This window comes from Plectropomus leopardus, chromosome 11, assembly GCF_008729295.1.
Source record: "Plectropomus leopardus isolate mb chromosome 11, YSFRI_Pleo_2.0, whole genome shotgun sequence".
NCBI lineage: Eukaryota > Metazoa > Chordata > Actinopteri > Perciformes > Serranidae > Plectropomus > Plectropomus leopardus.
In genome coordinates, this window is record NC_056473.1 from 3,928,950 (window position 1) to 3,948,885 (window position 19,936).

The 19,936-nt window shown below is 38.5% G+C and overlaps 1 protein-coding gene across 6 annotated transcripts; it reads right to left on the reverse strand.

Annotated features, from left to right (window-relative positions):
- Positions 1–2,261: 2,261 nt before the first annotated feature.
- Positions 2,262–18,355, reverse strand: tpm1 (tropomyosin 1 (alpha)). 6 transcript variants are annotated; one of them, XM_042496346.1, is made up of 10 exons: positions 18,126–18,353; positions 17,344–17,469; positions 13,064–13,197; positions 12,616–12,733; positions 11,047–11,117; positions 10,195–10,270; positions 9,038–9,100; positions 8,850–8,919; positions 8,260–8,338; positions 6,149–6,365 (listed from the first exon to the last, which is right to left on the reverse strand). In XM_042496346.1, exons 1-10 carry the CDS (start codon positions 18,237–18,239, stop codon positions 6,362–6,364), a joined length of 855 nt encoding a protein of 284 aa, XP_042352280.1. In that variant the 5' UTR covers positions 18,240–18,353; the 3' UTR covers positions 6,149–6,361. The 6 variants fall into 6 exon arrangements, with proteins under 6 accessions (XP_042352282.1, XP_042352281.1, XP_042352286.1 ...); XM_042496348.1 differs by lacking the exons at positions 6,149–6,365; positions 8,260–8,338; positions 17,344–17,469 and adding exons at positions 2,262–3,125; positions 17,653–17,778 and having other exon boundaries at positions 18,126–18,355; XM_042496347.1 differs by lacking the exons at positions 6,149–6,365; positions 8,260–8,338 and adding an exon at positions 2,262–3,125 and having other exon boundaries at positions 18,126–18,354.
- Between the last annotated feature and the right edge of the window lie 1,581 nt (positions 18,356–19,936).

The window sequence follows — 19,936 nt, forward strand, 5'->3', positions numbered from 1 at the left end:
TGCCTAATATTTTTTAAAGCTTGATTTTGAAAAAGCATTTTGTGCACAGTGCAAAGCAAAGAGTGTGTATAATAATAAAAGGGCCCATAAGGGTTAAAAAGCTACAATGGAGCCTATATTCAAATACTATGAATGTTAAACACACATAAATATGTGTGTGTTTGTGTCTGTGTGTGTGTGTGTGTTTATTTGGCAACACTTGAATGCTGTGTTTCTACTGTTTTAGATGACCGATTGACTGTTTAACATGTCGTATTACATTAAATTTTCATTGAATCAATAACATGTTCTGAGTGTTGCTTTGAAAATCTTCTTCCTTCGTTCTCATGTAACATTATGGGAATGTCATAACAGAACATTCTATGATTTGTCACTTCTCAACATCAACAAAACATCCTCAGAATTTTGCAGTTATATCGTTATGTCTTAGTCAGTATTTAACCTTATAGGGACATTATTTGAAATGATAAACATCTTTAAAACGTTGTAGCATTAGATCAAAATGTTTCCTTAAAAGCATTATTGCAACTTGTAGTTAATGTTTGCCAGTGTTGTGGGAAGGTTCCCAACTAGCCAGGTAGGTCCACCAGGCCTACACAATAACTTCCAAATTGTATGGAGGACTGAAATGTACAGTATCTGTGGTTTGTAGAAACATACAATGCCAACATGTTACCCTTCAATTCGGCTGCAGCCAAAGGCTTTGAGCATGGCATTTTTTGTGTTGTCACGACTGAGAGGAATTTCTTCGTTTGAAGGGAAAAAAATGGACAAAATGAACAGATTTCTGCATGAAGGCAAACTTCTCTTATTTGCACATTGTGCATAGAGCTATCCCCACATAGTGGCCTCTTGTGCCAAGCACATTTAAAGCACCATTTAAGAAGCCACTGACCTTAAGCTCTATGACAAATAGTAACCAAAGATGTTTTTGCTTATGTCAGGCATTAGTGCAAACCTGTATAGATTTTTAAGCTCCTAATTAACACAATAGCCTTTTTTCTTCTGCCAGCACCTGCAGCTTTCCCTTGAATGACCTATCACCTCTCTTACCTGTCTTTCCTCTCTTCTCTGGCTCTGTGAGGTCTTGAGGTGCTGTGCCTTCAAACTTTAGCAGTCAGTTTTATTCTGTAAGCTTTTACACTCCACTACATATCAGAGCAAAATGTTAAACTGCACTGATGTCTACTGAGTAAAAGAAGATAGCATGTGAAATATATAGGCCTTTATAAAGCCATAGTTTATGATAAGGTCATAGCCCCATATTATTGGAATTCAAATAACCTATCCAACAATATACTGATAAGTTACACCAACACTTCTTAAAGTTTAATGAAAAATAATTCCACACAAGAAAGCATCTAAATTCAGCATATAGTCTTTTACTCTGCATAAACTGAATACAAGAACGTTTGGTATTTTTCTCAAATATGGTGTTATTTTTACTCAGCTAAATACATTGTTTTCCACTATTGCTTCACAGCCTGATTATTCTGAAACTGAACTGATATGGTCCAGTGGTGCTTAGTGAGCTCCAGTGAACCAGAGAAACACATGACCATGATTTTTCCCAGCTGGAAGTCAAACAGAAGGTCAAGCACAAAAACAAGCCAGGCGTAATGCAATAAATGATCCAAATTTAAACACTCTCTACACCTCTGCAGGGAACATGAAGTCTGTTAAATATTATTTTTTTGGCATTGCATGCGGAATTAATAAATCACTTCAAAATCTATTAAGACATGGAATTCAGGTCACGAAGAACAGAAAGGTTAACCCTTTAAAATCTTAGGAAACATGAAGAAAAAAAATCACCAAGAAAAATAATCAGGAAAATCACCTGAAAATACGCAAAAAAAAAGCAAAAAAAACAAACACACAAAAATATATATTATATAAAATATATATAATAAAAAAAAATACAATGCACCATCACATTGCTGAGAAAAATTAAGAAAAAAAAATTCCCTATTTTTTACAAAATGGTCTAATAACACTAACAATCCCTTCTTTATAAAAACTAAATTTAAGGTAATTTTCTTGTCACTGTTTATGTATTTCTTTTGTGGCGCGTCCCTTGCCCAGTTGGTCATTGCCTTTTTTTTCTCCATGCTTTCTCTTCTTTGGAAAGACAACAAACCAATCTTTTCACGTTTCAGGGGGGTTGAATAGATGGTGAAAAGCATCTGAACGCAGCACAAGAACACTGATACCAATTTGGGTTTTAAAGGCTTAAGTACATATTACAAACAAAGATAGAAAACTTTCAAAACGTGCTTTTATTTATTTTCATAATCTGTACATTTCAGATATGATAAACACTTGAGACATCTACATTAATACAATGCTAAAAATGCACAACCAGATGACTGAAACCATACTTTATAGACAAGATGAAAAAATTTTGAACCATAAGAGAATAAGAATATACTATAATGCATTAGCATTTCCGGTCATTGCTTAAAGAATAGAGTAGCACCAGTATACAGGGCCAATGTATACTTACACTTGTGAGGAAAGTTTCTGGGAGGAGGGAATGTATCTTTTTTAATTATAGTTTGTCTTACAGAATTGAAAATGTGCATAACGCTGAGGTTTAACTTGGTGCAAAATTTATCCACTTTGTCCTTTGGTTTGTGCATTATCAAGGTGGAATGGAACGTACCAGATCAGCTTCAATGCAGACGTAGCAAATAATCTTGCACGTCATTTCACCAGATGACTTGTCAAAAAAAAAAAAAAAAAAAAGAACTCTCTCAAGGATTGCAAAAGGCAGACACCATTAAAAGAATAAAAACTTGCTTGCGAAAGCAATCTCGTTTCTCGGTTTAGGCTTCATCAAAGGGAATGGTTAAAGCTTTGCTTCCCCTTAGCTGTGCTCCTTGGTCGAGTTCCACTGAAGGCAGGACGGTGCAATAGGAGTAGCATCTGGCTGTTTCATCTCCACCACGGGCAAGGTACGCGAGGAGGGGTTTATGGTAAGCAAGGTGCAAGTACAAAAAAAGCCGAAAACCACAGTGCGTGTGGGGTCAGACCGTGCTTTCACAAATTATTCAGTTCCATTAGAGTCTGGTCCAGCATCTGGTGCATATCGAGGTTCTCTTCTTTAGCTTGTGACAGTTTCTCTGTTAGAACATCAAATGGAGAAGGTTTTAATCTCACAACAGCCAGTCAAAATGAGCTTGCTTGTGTTAATGATCAATTCAGCTGCGTCACTCAGATCAAGTGTGAGTGCTTTAAAACTGACACTTCACTGACAGAAAACAAGAAAAACACACTGAGTAAACAAGCTGATATTATGATGTGCAATCCAACATGCAAACAGGTTACAAATTCTTATTAGCCCTTCAACACCTGAGTAAATTGGCTTGGTTTCTTTCAAAGGCATGAAAGAAGTGAGGCAATGAGCAACTTAACAAAAAAGTAGCCAAAACATTAGCAGGACATTTACAGAAAAGTTAGAAGAAAATAACTTGAAAATAAGCAACAAAAAAGAAAAAGAAAAAACTAAAATGACCTTAAGAAAGTGCTAAAAAACACCAAACCAAAATATGTTTTATTTTGTAGAATAACTATTTTTCACCTTTTCACCTGACGCAATGTTTTGCAAGTTGTGGGATATTTCTTTCCAAGTTTCTCATTGCCTTTTTTTTTTTTCCAAAACTCTTCAAAATAATTAAAACCAATTTTCTCAGATCTGAGAGGTTTAGACGCTTGTGAAAAGCACAAGAGAATTGATGACGATCCAGGTGTTAAAGGGTTAATGCAAATAAACACCACAACAATCCATAAAAAGTTATGACTCTATATTATAATACTAGGGATGTTAAGACTATAAAATTATATATTTGAAATTATCCCTGATTTGCACTAATTCCATTTGAACAAACAGCAACATGGGTTTCAAGCAGTGCAGGCATTGTAGAGGACAATGCAAACGGAAGAGCTCTGGATCTCGCTCTGGATCAGATTGTCACACACATATCGAACACAAGACCATAAACTAACAACGTAAAACATTCACACAATTTTTAGTCATCATTCAAGGCCACGCGGAGTTCGTTAGTGAGAAGGCGGTTTTTCTGAAGTTGCTGGTGGAGGCGATCTTTGCAGTCAGAGAGCAAGTTGGAAAACAGAGAGAGGACAGGAGTTTAGAGGAAAATAGGGAAAAAGAGAAGACGCCTGTTGATACCTACCTGCTCTGGAACACATCACCAGAGGCTTTTGATAAAATCTTTATGAAACACTGACAGTATCTGAATGGCCTTTAAATAACACAAAACAGTGTTTTCATGCTCTCTTTTGGCAATTTAGATTTTTGTCTACAGCAGATAAAGCAAAGGACAGTGTGGATAGTGAAAACAGAGGATGAGCAGATTTAACCCAGAAAGGTTAAAGGCTTGAACGGCAGCTTTACAGGTAATGTTTGTATTAATGACTAATGGGAACAACAATTTTTGAAATTTGTCCAGCATTGAGCGAGAACCTGTAGCTGTGACACAGGCTGAAGTATAACCACTTGGGGCATATGCACCCTCAATGTGCATCCACTAAAAGTGTTTTTTCTACTGACAGTCTCAGATTGTTATTAAATGTTAAACAACATTTTAGAAAGGACCCCACTATGATACACCTTTCCGTCAGAGTATGATCCTAATGATTAAACAAGAAATCACCCAGAATTCACCATCGCCAAACCCACCAGACTTCATTTAAATAAACTGTCATTTAATAATCGGAAAACACACTTCATTTAAAGTCAACAGAAATGAAATGAGTCACAAAAGCCAACTTTCTTCATCATCCCACTCCTCCAACAATCACCAACTCTGGTTTTGTTGAAATAAATCCTTAATTCACTCAGTTAGATGTGAAAATATGTTGGCTGTATGCACACTAAAATTACTGTTTATTTAAATGGCCTTTGGGGAATGCCAAAAGTGATTTAAGGGCTGTTTCTGGTTAAACTAAAAGGATATTTGTCTTTAACCCAAAGGTTTCTGTTGGGATCCCTTCAATACTATTATTAGACAGTCATAATAATAATCTGAGCCTGTTCGTGGCAAAAACAAGCACTTTTAGTAGCTGTAAATGAATGAAGCCTGTTCCGCCAGTGCCACTTGCACAGTATTTGACCAGTTCCAAAAAGTGGTGTTCCCATTAGTTACTTCCCAAAAAAAAGAAGGAAGAATAGAGTTCAGGTTAAAAAATTAAATTAAAAATTAAATCTTTAATCTGTTGGAACAAAACTGAAAAAAAAAAAAATAGTAAAGTATACCTGCTATTTTGCTCATAACATTCTCTCCAGAGCATCTTACCATATGCTTAAATATGGCTGATCAACATCAGAACTGCATAAAACTGCTACTGACAGTTTACCCGTTTGTGGCTTCAGTTTTGTCGTTTTACGGACATGGTTCTAAAATTTTTCTGCAGTCCAATTTGAACTTTGGCATCTCAAAACACAACATCAGAAAAAAATGCTCACTTCTGCTCATCTTTCTCTGTCTGCAGGTCTGGGAATAACTTTAATAAAACGACTCAGAATGTGTGTTTGTATTTTTATTTAAATATATGACAGGATACTGTGTATCATACAAAGCCCATGTCTTATCATCACTGATAGCAGTTTCATCCAATTTTTCCAGCAACCAGATGAAGCTCAACAAATCTTACATTCTGTTCTGTATACCATCACACTCTTAACTTCACTACCATCTTCCCCCCAAAAAACCCCCAATCCAACACTAACGACCCTACCATTCTCAAATCTCTCCAGTCGGCTTCTCCTGTCACAGTACTAAATGTTGAAAAGTGCTTACATGCATCAGGCTCAAACGCTAAGAGAGAAGACAACTTGGCTCAGCTTTCAGTTAAGTACCTGTAGTTGTTTAAGGTTTCTGTGCTGCGTATAGCACCACTGCAATATTCCTAATATCTCAGCTTCACAGAACAACGTTTGAAGAAAATAAAAAGAACAAGAAAGAAGGACAGCAGGGTAAAAGCTCAACTAATGGTTTGTTGAGATGCAGAAAGAAAAATGAAAAAAAACATAAAATCAAGGCTTCCTGGTTTTATTAGAGCCACTTGAAAATAAATAAATTAAAAAGAAAAAAAAACAGGACAGAGTAAAGAGATACAGCATACATAGAAGGAAGGACGTTTATTTTTTACACAATGCAGAAAGATTCTAGGATTCTGTACAAGTGATGGGATTGCGAGTAAGTTCGACATGAGGATGGAAACATGAGGAGGAGAGGAAAGCAAAGACAGAGAGGAAAGGAGAAATCGAGAGAGGGCTGGAGGAGCGGACAGGTGCCGCTCAGCCGGCAGGAGGCGTCTTTGATGAGGTGTAAAACATTTATCTGTGTGGGAGAGAAGAGGTACAGTGAACCAGGGGGGTTGGCGTGGGACCTACAGGAATCTGAGATGCGCAGGAGCCACGGCACAACACTACAAACCCACAATGCACCGCGACGATACATTGTAATCTAGCAAACGCTGACAAACACAAACTGGAGGTTGAACAGCTTCCCCCTGTGAATACATCAAGACCTTTCTGCTAAAACACAAACCGATGTGGTGCATGTAGTCAATCTCCCACAGAAATGTTTAGGGACAACATTAATTTAGCAAAATTTGGGTTTCAACCACAGTGATGCTTAACTGTGACACCTTCATCTAGTACAGAACAACAAGGGGATCTCGCAAACACATGGGGGGCCTTTCTTCTCAACAGAAGAGGACCATGTTAGTATCAGAGGAAAGAGGAAACACTCATAACCCTATGTGAGCCTAACAGTGAGCCAGTCAGATTCAGTGAAATGCTTTCCTATCGGTCAACATTTCAAGAGGCAATTTGCATGCATTGCTTTTTTAAAACATCCCATGTAAATATCATGAATATTTAGAAAAGTCTTAAAACTATAAAAAAAAAAAAAAATGCATCAAATAACAAAATCAAAGAATGCATCACATGACTTCAGTCCAGTTTACAGCATTCTTAAACACCAACGATACCGATACAAAGAGAGATCAGTATCATCATAACCACACTAATGCAGAAGTGGGAGAGGGAACCACTCGATGTGAATTGTCATTTTTTGCAAGTGGACTTCAATGATACAGACACAGAATGTCTGTTTAAGACGTGAAACTTTGAGACAAGTCAAAAACACAACTGCTAGGCTTGGGGCGGTATCTATCTTTTCATACCTTCCTGACATTTCACTCGGGTGGACCGGATGTGACGGTATTTGTGTAAGAAAATACAGCAAAAAAGATAACTGTAACTGTAAGAAAAAGAAGTGTAAGAAGCTGAGTCATTGGTGAATATACAGTTTGCCTGCACTGTAAAAAGAAACTTATTATTTTGACTACCTTTTTCTTTTTTTTTTTATGACAGGCCAGACACTAGCTTTTTTTTAAGTTCAGTTCAGTTTTTTGTTACAGTGTCAAGTCTTGCTGGGTTGAAACCAGGCCCCCAATTTTCTCTAGTGACCACTTGCAGTATTGCAGTGAAGGTTTAAATAAAAGTTTTTTTTTCAATTGGCCACCATTGTAAAATTGTAATTGTATTTTTCAGTTTTTATTTTATTACTAAGTTTTGGTTTTTGTCTTGGTCTGGGTAATGATTTCATTTGTTGTATCTGTCATGTCTTAGTCCTGTCTTGATTTTATATTGCTTCTGTTTCACTACTGACGCTTTTGTTTCATATCTACTGCACTGACCAGTTATGACCGTCTTTTTTAACTGTTGTCTTTGAAAAAATTCAATAAACAGATTGTAGAAAAAAGTTCTATGTGGTAAGACTCCCAAACAGGGCAGAGGCATTTCCTTTTTTTTTTTTTTACTGGTCTTGTAACATTATCCCCACCACTCACAGTTGCCATCTTTGTCAGCTCAGCTGCTTGTTCCACCAGTAGAGACTGCCCTCTGGTGGCCCATATTGTACACTACAAGACGTCGCCTCAATACAGCATCAGTTTTAACAGACTGAGGAGTGCCTGCAATTTTGACAAAATTGCAAACCATACCTTTAGGATTTCTGAATACCACGCTAATACCTTGATACTGCCCAAGCCTAATAGCTGCATAACCGTTTAGGAGCAGATAAATGGTTGGATGCATTAGTTCTGATGGGTGGAAAGAAATATAAGGGAGGGGATGGAAGAGGGGTAACTGGTGTACAGGGGAGAGAGATGCAGGGGGAGAAAAGGTGACGGCGGAGCAAGCAGGAGCAGCGAGTTGAAAATTACATGGAAGTCATGTCGTTGAGGGCGTGGTCCAGCTCCTCGCTGATGGCCTTGTACTTCAGTTTCTGGGCATACAACTCATCTATTGGTGGGCCGGGGGAGTGCAGGGGGAATGAGGGGGCAAAGGTGAAGGAGCACGTGGCAAGGAGGTGAAGGGTGAAGCATCCAGAACATTGAGAAGAGAGAGAGAGGACAGGAAGAAGTGACAGAGAAAAAAAATTGAAAACAAGAGGGAAAAAAGGAAAACAGAGTTACACCAGAAAATGATGGAATGGAAGTGAAACAAAAGTCATGGAAAAAGCCTCCGGCACATTTCACTCTCACTCACTAAGCCATGAGCACTCACGAGTCCTTGAACACTAAATCAACATGAAGGCCTGATATCACTGATAAACTTCAAAGCCATTCTTCCCTAGCTTGAAACAAATCAAGTACCCTTCATAAAGAAAGGGTAAGAGTCCCCACAACAAAAGAATGATGTATGAGAAAGAGCCATGATGGCATTAAGAGGGGAGCAGAAGAAGAGATAAAGAGCAAAGCAACAAAAAAAAGTGCTAAAGATATAACCAGAGTAGCATTCAAAAAAGTCATACCTTCCAAGTCATCAATGGTCTTCTCAAGCTTGGCTACTGATCTCTCAGCGAACTCAGCACGAGTCTCAGCCTGTGTCACAGAGACAGATTTATGAGTTAGTCCAACACTCACAGTGTGATGCAGCAGCCGGGACTTATTATTCTGGACTCAGCCAGCAACTCCAAATAAAGAGTCTGTGAAACTTTACCTCCTTCAGCTTGTCGGTGAGGACCTTGATCTCCTCCTCGTATTTGTCCTCCTTCTGTGAGTACTGTGGGACAAAAAGAATGATAGGTGTCAAACATTTGGGTACGGATTCAAGCTATGAATATCCTAGTACAATCAAACAAATTTTAATTAGTGCTGTCAGCGTTAATGCATTAATCACGATGAAATTAAGGTCCATAATTAACGTGTTAATTTTTTTTAATCGCCGGCTGCCTTTCCTATCAAAATGCACTGCATTTTGAAGTAAGAGTGATTATACTAGTATCATATTAAATTAGAAAACCTACGAAATTCAGTGGTGCCAAACAGGTCCCACCAGCCTCTCAGTAAGGGGACTAAATAATGCTTCAAATTCAGGCTAAATTTTGTCAACGGAAAAACAGAGTGCTTATTTCACAGGGTTTCCTTGACCTCTGACCTCAAGAATTCTCTATAAAAGGGTTTGACTGACCAATTTTACAGTAACTGGCAGCCTCTGATCAAATATGTAAACAGCCTGATCTCACTTTCCAGAGAACGACTACCGGGCTGAGATGATGGACAAATGAAATAAATCTACCTTCAATAGCAGTTGAATCTTTTGAAAATCAGCTTACTATACATTACAGCAACTGGTATGTATAGACTTTACTCTCTCTTAATTAATTTTTCATTTATTTTTAAATGATATTTTTTCTTGATTTTTTTTTATTATCACTTATTTTATCTTAAATAACTGTATCCCCATTTCCCCCATTTTTTTCCTCTGTTTTACACTAAGTTATCTTAGTCATTATACTTATTATTAATCAATATGTGTTGTTATGTGGTTGTCATATTTATTATTTTTAATTATTCCTCAACTTTGGCTAAGAGAAGTGGGGGAGGGGTGGTGCGGCTTTATTGTTGGAATATCTTGTATTGATTCTTAAAATGCTATGCAATGTGATTAACGGCAATTAACTATTGAAAGTCTGTGACTAACTGTGATTTTAAAAATGAATCGTTTGATAGCCCTAATTTTAATTCATTTTCACAGATAGATAGCATGAAAAAAGAAAAATTTGGCTCCCCAGGCTCTTCTGCTCCCCGTCCACCCGCTCTAACAGGGAGCCGAGGGGTCTGACAGCACGCACTCTGCAGGAAGGTCACGCTTACCTTCTCAGCCTGGGCCTCCAGTGACTTCAGGTTGTTGGTCACAGTTTTCAACTCTTCCTCAAGCTCAGAGCATTTGCTGGTGTTTTAGACGAGGGGGTAAGGTTGCAAAGGAGAAGAAAATGGGGGTGGGGAAAAAAAGGAGGGAAGCGAGGATGGAGAAAACCAAAACAGGATGAAGGAAACAAAGACAGAGGGGGAGAGGAAACAAGATAAATAAGAAACTACAGGGATTAAACCAGGAGGGAACCCTAAGTACCTTAAAAGTGCCTTAACAGAGCAGGAATGTGAGAATAGCAACTCATACAGAAAGATGTGGCTTACAGTAAAATCAGAAATTTAGCAAATGGTATTTTAGCATCAAATTCATGCTGCTCTAAAAGGTGAGGTGTTATTCTTACACAGTCTCTGCCATGTTAGAGGCGTGAAACATGCCCAAAATAAAAGAGCAAAAAAAAAAGAGGAAAAGAACAAGCAGAGCAAGCAAAGCAGAGGGTACACTCAGCAGCATGAATCGAAGTGGGAAGAGCCACTCATCAAAGATAAAAGTGTTAGTTTTTTGTTTGTAGTACCTGTGTGACTGAGGAGTTTATTGATTTCATGCTTTGCTCCAAAACCCTTAGCTCATCTTCCGCTCTCCGAGCCCGTCTGTTAGTGGGTGTGGCAAACGTGCACAAGCCAAAACCATTCCAACCGTGGAGAGCATGCAAATAGTCAGCACACACAGTAACAACACAGGACACACTGCTCAGGACACAAATGCTGATACTTTTGGTATTAATGCTCAAAGCTTCAAATGGTGGAATGCAAGCGCACATACAAGTGTGAGTGCACGTGAAATGTGAAAGATCTTACCTTTCTGACAGCTCAGCGCGCTCCTCTGTACGCTCCAGGTCACCCTCAATGATGACCAGCTTACGGGCGACCTTTATGTGCAGCACAACAAAGTGTTACAACAACCGATACTTGATGACTATGACACAGCTAGGATGTGGTTTAAGGTTTTTATCAAAGTGAAAGTGTACCTCTCTAATATGATTAACCTCCCTAACTAAGGGACTGTTTGGTGCATTTTATGCACTTTTCATTCTTCATATTTTTCTGTTATTTTGACTCTGTTCATGCATATTGCATACATTTTGGTAAAATTGTGTATTTTTGTTTAATCTTGGAATACCCGCTCAGCTCCTACAATAAGTCTAAAATACACTGTGGAAACTAAATTGTGATATTCATACCATTAAGTGTAAAAAATGCACCATTGAAACCTATTCAAACTGACATTTTTGATCCAACAGCCATAAAAATACCATATTTGGCATATGGAGAAAATACATGCTATTTCCACTAAGTGCAATGTCATAATCAAGTCATTGTCAAAGTCATTGACATATCCCAGGCTATGATAATAAAAATAAAAAATAAAACTACTTTGCATGTACAGTAGTATATTGAAAATGATTCATTTTTGTGTTGGTTTGTATTTTTCATCTAAAATAAGAGTGGTGTCATGTCATAAACCTGGCATTTAAAGGGTTAAAATTCTGAAAATGTATGAATATTTGATATTTTTGATTGGGCTGGATTTTGTTTTAAAAAGATAAACTCAATGAAAGTAGAAAATCATATTAATGTATAATATGTTCAGTAGCCTGATTTTGAAATGTGCATTTTGTCTGCAGAGTGTGAGTATTGGACAATGCGCATAAAATAATAATGTATAAAACTCAATGTTGCTGCTAATCATTGACATATCCCAGGCTGTGATCATTGAAAAATAATAACCTACTTAGCATGTAGTATATTGAAAATCATTCTTTTTGTGTTTTTTTTTTCTATCTAAGCATAGTGGCATCATGACAAAAAACTGGCATTTAAAGGGTTAAAAGTCTAAAATTACTGAATATTTGATGATTTATGATTAGGACTAATGTTGGTTGAAAAAAATAAACTCAATGAAAGTAGAAAATAATATTAATGTATAATATTTCTTAAAGCTTGATTTTGAAAAGCTTGATTTTGAAAAGCTCATTTTGTGCGCATAGCGATATGTGTGTGTAATATTAAAGCAGGCCCTATGGGTCAATAAACGCTAATGTTTGCTTACAGTTACATTGTGGTGTGTTTTTATCTAATGTTTATATGCAGCCTCTAAATTCTAAATTAAAACGAAATGTTATCTTAAACTTTTATAAAAAAGTGTTGTCATATTTAGGTTAAATGCTTCCTAATTGGACTATACAACATATAAAAAGTTATACAGAATGAACAAATTAAGAAATTATTTAACAATTATCTTTGAAATCCACCTATTATCAATAACTGTAACAAGTCTGTGACAAGTCTTGACTTTGTGAACGGGCAACTGTGCGTTTGACGTTGCACAAGTGTTTTGGGGTGGCTGGCAGAGGCTGAAAAACTCGCCTCCTCATATTTGCGGTCAGCCTCCTCAGCGATGTGCTTGGCCTCTTTGAGCTGGATCTCCTGCAGCTCCATCTTCTCCTCGTCCTTCATGGCCCTGTTCTCAATGACCTTCATGCCTCTGTATGCGAGAAAAAAAAGTCAAGGGATGTTAGAGGTCAGGAGCTGTGACTGGACAGCCTTTAATCTCCCTGACAACACACATGTCTAGATGTGTTGGCTGCTAAATCTTTCATATATCCTCATAAAATATCCTTGAAAGAAGCGGAAAATATTGAATTTTGGAATGTTAGGAAATGACTGCACAATCTGACACTGCTCGTGTGTCTGTGGAGCGCCTGCAGCACAGAGGCCCCACTTGTGCTCCATAGAAAGAGATGTAAACACAGCCCTGCCACCTGGCCCCTGCACACATCAGGGGACTGAGTCTCCGCTGCTCATTAGAACCCACCTCTCGCTCTCATCAGCAGCCTTCTCAGCCTCCTCCAGCTTGGTCAGGGCAGTTGCCAGACGCTCCTGAGCACGATCCAACTCCTCCTCAACCAGCTGGATACGTCTGTTAAGGGAAGCGACATCTCCCTCAGCCTAGGGAGAGAGGAAGAGCATGTCAGGAGAAAATTTGGAGCGCATCGTCTCAAACAAAAAACCTGAAAAACTGATAAGAGTGAACACTTGAGCCCAAAGAGTGAATGAGTCAGTGGGGAATTGGAATTTTTTGGGGGTCAAAAGTGTCTCTGTGTGAAAAGCCCTCCCTGAAGTCTTTCCTGTACTCCTTGTTGACTATGTCTACGATAACAATGTCCCCAGCTGACAGAAGATCCCCGCCTTATTACCAGGCCCCTGAGAGAACATTAACAAGGCTCACGTCAAAGGGGGACAATTAAACTGTAAATGACTGCTCACATGACACATACAACCACAGAGGAGCCTCCCCAGATACTTCACAAGTATAGGAGTCATTAAAGCATAATTTAACCCTTTAAAGCCTGAAACACTTCTTTTGTACTGCTTTCAGACGCCCCTCACAAGTATTTTAACCTTTGAACTCTGAGAAAAACTGTTTATAAGGAAATCTGTTAAAAGCAAATGTTACACAAATTCAAGAAATTAGCAGATTTAAGTTTTTTTTTTCAAAAAGCTAGGGGAAAAATAAAAAAGTAGGGAATACTATAATGATCAGAATTTCATATTTAAAATTATATTACAGAATTATTATAATTTTTAAGCACTTTTCCAAGTCTTGTTTGTCTTATTTCTTTGTCATTGCCCTCTTTCCATGGGTTAAAGATTAATGCAAATTATGAAATGAAATGCATCTAAATTCAACATATATTCTTTTACCCTGACACATAAACTTAAACTGAATGCAAGACCTAACTTTTTGAAAAGGCATTAAGCAACTTGATAAGAAATGTTACAAAAATTGCAAGACATTTAAAAAAAACATTAAAGCTAGGGGAAAAATATAATGGTAGAGAAAACTACAATTATCATAATTTCATATTTCAAATTTTGTTACAGAATTATTCTATTTTTTTTAACCAGTTTTCAAAGTCTTGTTTGTTTGTTTTTTACTTTGTCTTTTTAAAATCAATTTCCATGCAATTTTCTTGTAGTTTTCATGAATTTTTGACTAATTTGGAGCTAATTTCTTCTTTGGTTGCTCTTTTTTTAATTTAAGAAATCAAGCCAATTTTCTAAGATTTCAAAGGGTTAACTTATCACATTTACAACATATAGATAGCCTTTTCTATGATTATGCAAACCTGTAGCTACTTCTGCTTTCTGTTCAACAGGTACTACACTCACACTGTCCTGAAAATGCTCAGTGAAAGCAGACTGCCACTACTGGTTTGACTGTTTCCTGTGCAGAGGTGGATCAAAGTGCATCTCAAGTAAATCTTGGGTTGAAGTCACTAATAGCCTATAAAATGGCGCAATGCTATCAAGTCCGTTTAAAAACACCTCTTTGAAAAAAGAGCATCTGTCAGCCTGAGATATGCTCAGACTGCTTTGAGCTCCTGCAGAAAGATTGATTTCCCGTCTAGATAACCGCTGCTTATGTTCACACTCTTTTGTAGTCCTGTTGTCCTTATATGGGCAAGTCAAAGAGCACGAGCTGCACAGTGCAGCCTGGCACCTTCACTGTTGCCACGGTTTACATGTGACTTCCTGGTTGCTGCAAATATTAATTCAAATGTGTCAAATGTTTCACCTGCAGAACGCAATAAACGGAAGTTACTGGAAAGCAGGTTGAACGGGACCGTTATCTGCAAGGTGCATCAAAGGAAAACGCATGTGCAACCCTGAACGGGATGTGAGGCAACACAGTGAACAGCTTTGACTTCAGCGGCCTGACGCTCTCAATTAAAGCGCTTTAGCCTTCAGCTGCAGGCTATCAAACCCGATGGTGTGCGCTTTCTGGTGCCACTGCATGGAGCCAGTTTAGCTTGCACCACCGCGGCGCATCACGAGAAATCTCAATCAAATGGAGCTCTCTCTCTCGCTCTCACACACACACACACACACACACACACGAAAGGCCAAAAGATGATGATTCCATATTTGATAAGCACGCGCTACAAACACGCTTACTTGCTCCCTGGCTTTCCTCTCCGCGAGCAAGTCCCTCTGTAATCTCTCGGCTCTCTCTTCAGCACCGTCCGCCTGATCTTGCAGCGATTTGATCTTTCGTTTGACCGCCTCCAGCGATGTAGCCCCGGCCATTGTTTACACCGTACAACCTATTATTATATACTAAAGACTTCACCGCGAACTGTTTCCGAGAAATTGACCAAGGAGCGAGATGACGTCCTTGATGGTGCTTGAAAATGCTGCGTGAAGAGGTGCGCGAGCTTTCTGGAGAGACGCGTTTTGCAATCATTTGTCCAGGAAGTGCTGCTGATTTCAAAATACACCGCAAAAATAATAAATAAAAGAACTATTCTGCATGATTTGACAAAAGCCTACATTTCCCCCTTGAAATAATAAAAATGTCACAATAATCGATGCACAGTAACAATGTTTTTTTTCATGATAAAAACACAACCAGTCAACACATTGTTATAACAATCAAGGTTGGAGTGGACTAACAGAGCCACAGCGCTCTCTGCGGGTCAACTGTGAGCAGTACGCATGGCAGAAAAAGACTTCTAAAGGGGCATTCAATAAGTCGCTCTGAATGCAGTAATTACAGACTACAGTTTGGACTTTGCAAATATCACAGAAAAACCCTAGAAGAGAATGAAAGGGGAAAAACGAGGCCATAAAACCCAAAGTAGTAGTTAAACTCTTTTGACCACTACAGCCAAACTTAAACTTCCATATAGGAATATTAAGAAAAAAAACGACATCTATATATAGAACTAAAGGGAATAAAAGATCAAGTGACAGGCTAAAACTCACTATAAAGGAGTCACATAAGGTCTCGAGGGAATCCAATTAAAGGATTATGACAACGAGTTATCCTTGAGGCCACTTATAAGCCACACTGTAAATTGAGTCCCCTGATTTACGCCTGTGAACAGTGTCTGCTGCACTTGAACCACCCTAACTCATTCACGGGGTCATTTGTAGTGAAAAAAAGAAGTTTATTTGAACCTAAGGTGTATTTGTTTCATTTGAAATGCCTACATTTAAATGACTTGTATAGTTTTTCTTATTTTTTTGGGCAAAAGGGAAAATATTTCAAAAGATATTTCCCCCATATTTTTTAAAATATGGAGGAAGGCAATGAGCAACTTAAAAACAAATGACCCCCAACATTAGCAAGACAATAGGAAAAAGTACACTGGAAATTACCTGAAAATTAACAAAAAATAAAAGAAACAAACGTAATGTTTCAGAAAAGTAAAGTAAATAAATAAATTAAAAATAATTAAAAAAAACATTTAAAAAATGAATTGGGGGAAGTAAGTAAAATATAAAAATTCTGTAATACTTATAAACATAGTTTTCTAGATGTATTTTCCTAGAAAAAAAAATCCCTAAATCTACCAGTTTCTTACAATTTGCAGGCGATTTCTTGCCAAGTTGTTCATTTCCTTCTTTTTGTTTCTCCATATTTTTGAAAGAAATCAAACCAATAAGCTCAGGATTCAAAGGAATATTTGTAAAAGGCGTGAAGTTTTAAAGGGCTAAATGTTTCCTGTAGATGAGCTATTGTTTTGTTTTTTTTTTTAATTAGTGCGCTTCCTGGATCATTTTGATAGGAAACAGTGTTTTTCCCCTGTGGTAAGCAAAGAGCGCAGCCCGCAGATGTGAGCTCTATCTTGACCATATAAAGCAGTGGGCTATATTTATCCAGGCGCTCGCTCTCTGCGCTCCATGTTAGAGTGCGCATTGGGCTACTCCACTGTGAAAAAAGACTTTTCAGCCTTAGAGCTATAGGACTGGGCACAAATGGGACAAAATACATAAAATGACTATACAATATAAGGAAAAATATTATGAGACATTATGGGATTTGATTTAAATAATGGGTCAACATGACCCTTCTTTGGACAGACGTGTAAGTGATAGTGCATGTGATCAAAAAAGAGCGACAGTTCAACAGTAATTGGATAATTGGAGCCAAAAAGTCAAATTGGACTTTGATGTTGGAGTTTGAATGAACATAGGTGTGATATCTCAGTGGTGTTGAATTGTCGCTCACTCACAGTGATGAGAGAATGAAGGTGTGAAGCAGCGTGGTGCAGGAGTGGTGCCATTGTGAATCCCTTCCTTACTTACATCGGTGGCTTTCTTCTCAGCCAGCTCAAGTTTCTCCTGGGCATCTTTAAGAGCCTCGGAGTACTTGTCCAACTCATCCTCAGTTCCCTTCAGCTTCTTCTGCAGAGCTACCAAATCGTCCTCAAGCTGAGGCGAGTTTCAGTCAATGCCGAGACAGTTTCAGAGGTGATCAGCGAGGAGTGGCGTGAGCGCGCACGAGGCGCAAAGAGCGCATTCAGACAGAGAGAGACACACACACGGGACAGGAGAGGACAGGACAGGGGGAAAAAAGAGAGAAAAGAAAAGTTAGGGAAGCTCATGCACCGATACCTTGGTGGCGACCTCCTCAGCGGTCAGCAGCTTTTCCTCAGCAGTTTGGAACTCTTCAAACACTTTATCTCTCTCGTCTTCAGTAACGCGCAATTTCTTTTCCAACTCTCTTATATCGTCCTCTAACTACACATGCATATAAAAAACATAAGGTTAAACAGAATATTAAATAAACATGCAATAATTCATTTTAGGGTGAAACAATTTTGTAAATTATAAACATAATTTCGAGGCTATAATTACATCACCAAAACAGCCGAGAGAAGGATTTCTAACATCAAAAAAAAAAAAAAAAAAAAAAAATCAGGAAGGATTCTTAATTTAATCCTTATTTGAGATTCTCCGTGAAAGTAATTAATCCGCATTTAGGAGGCGTTCCATTAAAGGGCAGCAGCCTTACACTGCTGCTGGTATTCCTGCTTTTTCTATGGATCTTTGGGATTTTCCACAAAAGAAAAAAAAAATCAGCCGACCTGTTTGCTTCTGTCCTCTGCTGCCTTCTTGTCTCCCTCAGCCTGCTCAGCTCTGTCCAAGGCATTCTCCTTGTCGAGCTTGAGCATCTGCATCTTCTTCTTGATGGCATCCATGGCTGCTTATTGCTGTTCGGCACCACAAAACGTCCAAATGAAAAGCAAGGAGAGAGTGGGAGTGCGGCTAGGGCGTCTGTGCCTAACTGAACACTTAGCTGGAGTGCAGGCTCTGCCTGACTGTGCCCTGTCAAATATGTACTTTCAAGAGGGGGGTGACCGGATTCCTGTAGACATCCAATACTTTTTTGGAGGGGGCGTGTGTGGGTGCCCGGGCGTTTTTTAAGGCTCTGCTCTGCGATTCGTTGCTCCCAAACATTTGACTTTTGATACGCCTTTATATGGGATGTGATGGACAAGCAGGCAGCTCCCACGGAAATGTCTCCCCACTGGTAATGTTACAGAAGCCATTTAATGCATGGACGAGATGCAGATGAAGCTCACTGGATGGGCACATCATTAAATCTCTGCATGACACTCATGAACAGTGTGTTTGACCACTGTGGAAACAAAAAACAGCATGTAGTGCCTCACTCTTTATCCAGTGTCTTTTGACTTCGTAAGATTATGAGTATTTAAAATATTAAATATTGCTGAAATCTGGAGATATATTTGCTCTTCAAGTAAATTATTATTTCTGATTTCAGTGACAGTGTCCTGTTCATCTGTGATGTCTCAATTTGTCCTGTTGCAGGTTGTGGGACAACATGCAACGGCAAAAACAGTTTGAGGCTCTTGTCACCTTGCACACATTAGTGTGTGTGTGTGTGTGTGTGTGTGTGTGTGTGCGCGCGCGCGCACACACACACACACAGGTGAGCCTAACCTGCTCTGGGAGGAGTTGTAGCAACTTAAGGCGAGCATGCTATTTGAGGGGAGATACTTTGGATAATCCCAGTAAGCCCTAGAGGCATTGTTCACAGTCTGGGGGGCTCAAGACAGGGAAGTGTTTACCTGATAATGTATCGTATATCCTCCCTGTAAACTGTTGATGTGTCATTTGACAGCAGCAGCACAGAGTCCAGCTCCAGCCAGGCTGGATGAGTTTTATATGGCAATTACAACAGCTGAGCTGCTAATTGACATGGCATTTTAGAGATGTTAATGCTTTATGAAGAAGGCCCACTAAAGAAGAAAAATAGATCAGATTATAAGTAATATATTTATTAGTAGTTTTAAAACTGAAAGGGTATGAATTCTTTAACAATATATTCTGCGCAATTCTATCATATTCTCATGGGTGTAGTGGATATACAGGTACGATATGAGGTAAACACCTTTTTTTCAGTGGCCATTTACAGGACTATAGGATATAGGAGACTATGTCCACTTTCTCCTCTGTAACATACCCATCTAACTAGCAGTATACATCATCAACTACCACTACACCTCTGCATAATCTGTTATTATAATGCATGAGTTATAAATTAATTATTTGATCCAATAATCCCCCTTTAGAGATTTTAAAAAACATTGTATATAATGAAACACTGAAACACGTCTGCGGTGCCTGAGGACACACTAAGTGTCTTCCAGTCTCTAGGAGGATCCTCAGGGATATTTTTAGGATCGCCTTCCCTTTCATGCACCTGCCTTCGTCTGTAATATGGATCCATGACTCAGTGCCAAGAGTCGAAAGTCCAATGCTATTAGATATGTCCACTAAAATAATCCTTCACTTGCTCAGGCTTTGGTCTGTTTTACAGATTATTGTTGCTATCCGCCTGGCAGACTTTCAGGGGTAAAATATAACAATT

Bases quoted from the DNA above. Each gene is read 5' to 3' on its own strand.
- tpm1 (XM_042496348.1), bottom strand. From the start codon at position 18,239: ATGGATGCCATCAAGAAGAAGATGCAGATGCTCAAGCTCGACAAGGAG. The intron at 13,198-17,652 runs GTATCGGTGCAT...CTCTCTCCCTAG, and splicing joins CTGAGGAGGTCGCCACCAAG to GCTGAGGGAGATGTCGCTTC. The intron at 12,734-13,063 runs GTGGGTTCTAAT...TCTCGCATACAG, and splicing joins GCTGCTGATGAGAGCGAGAG to AGGCATGAAGGTCATTGAGA.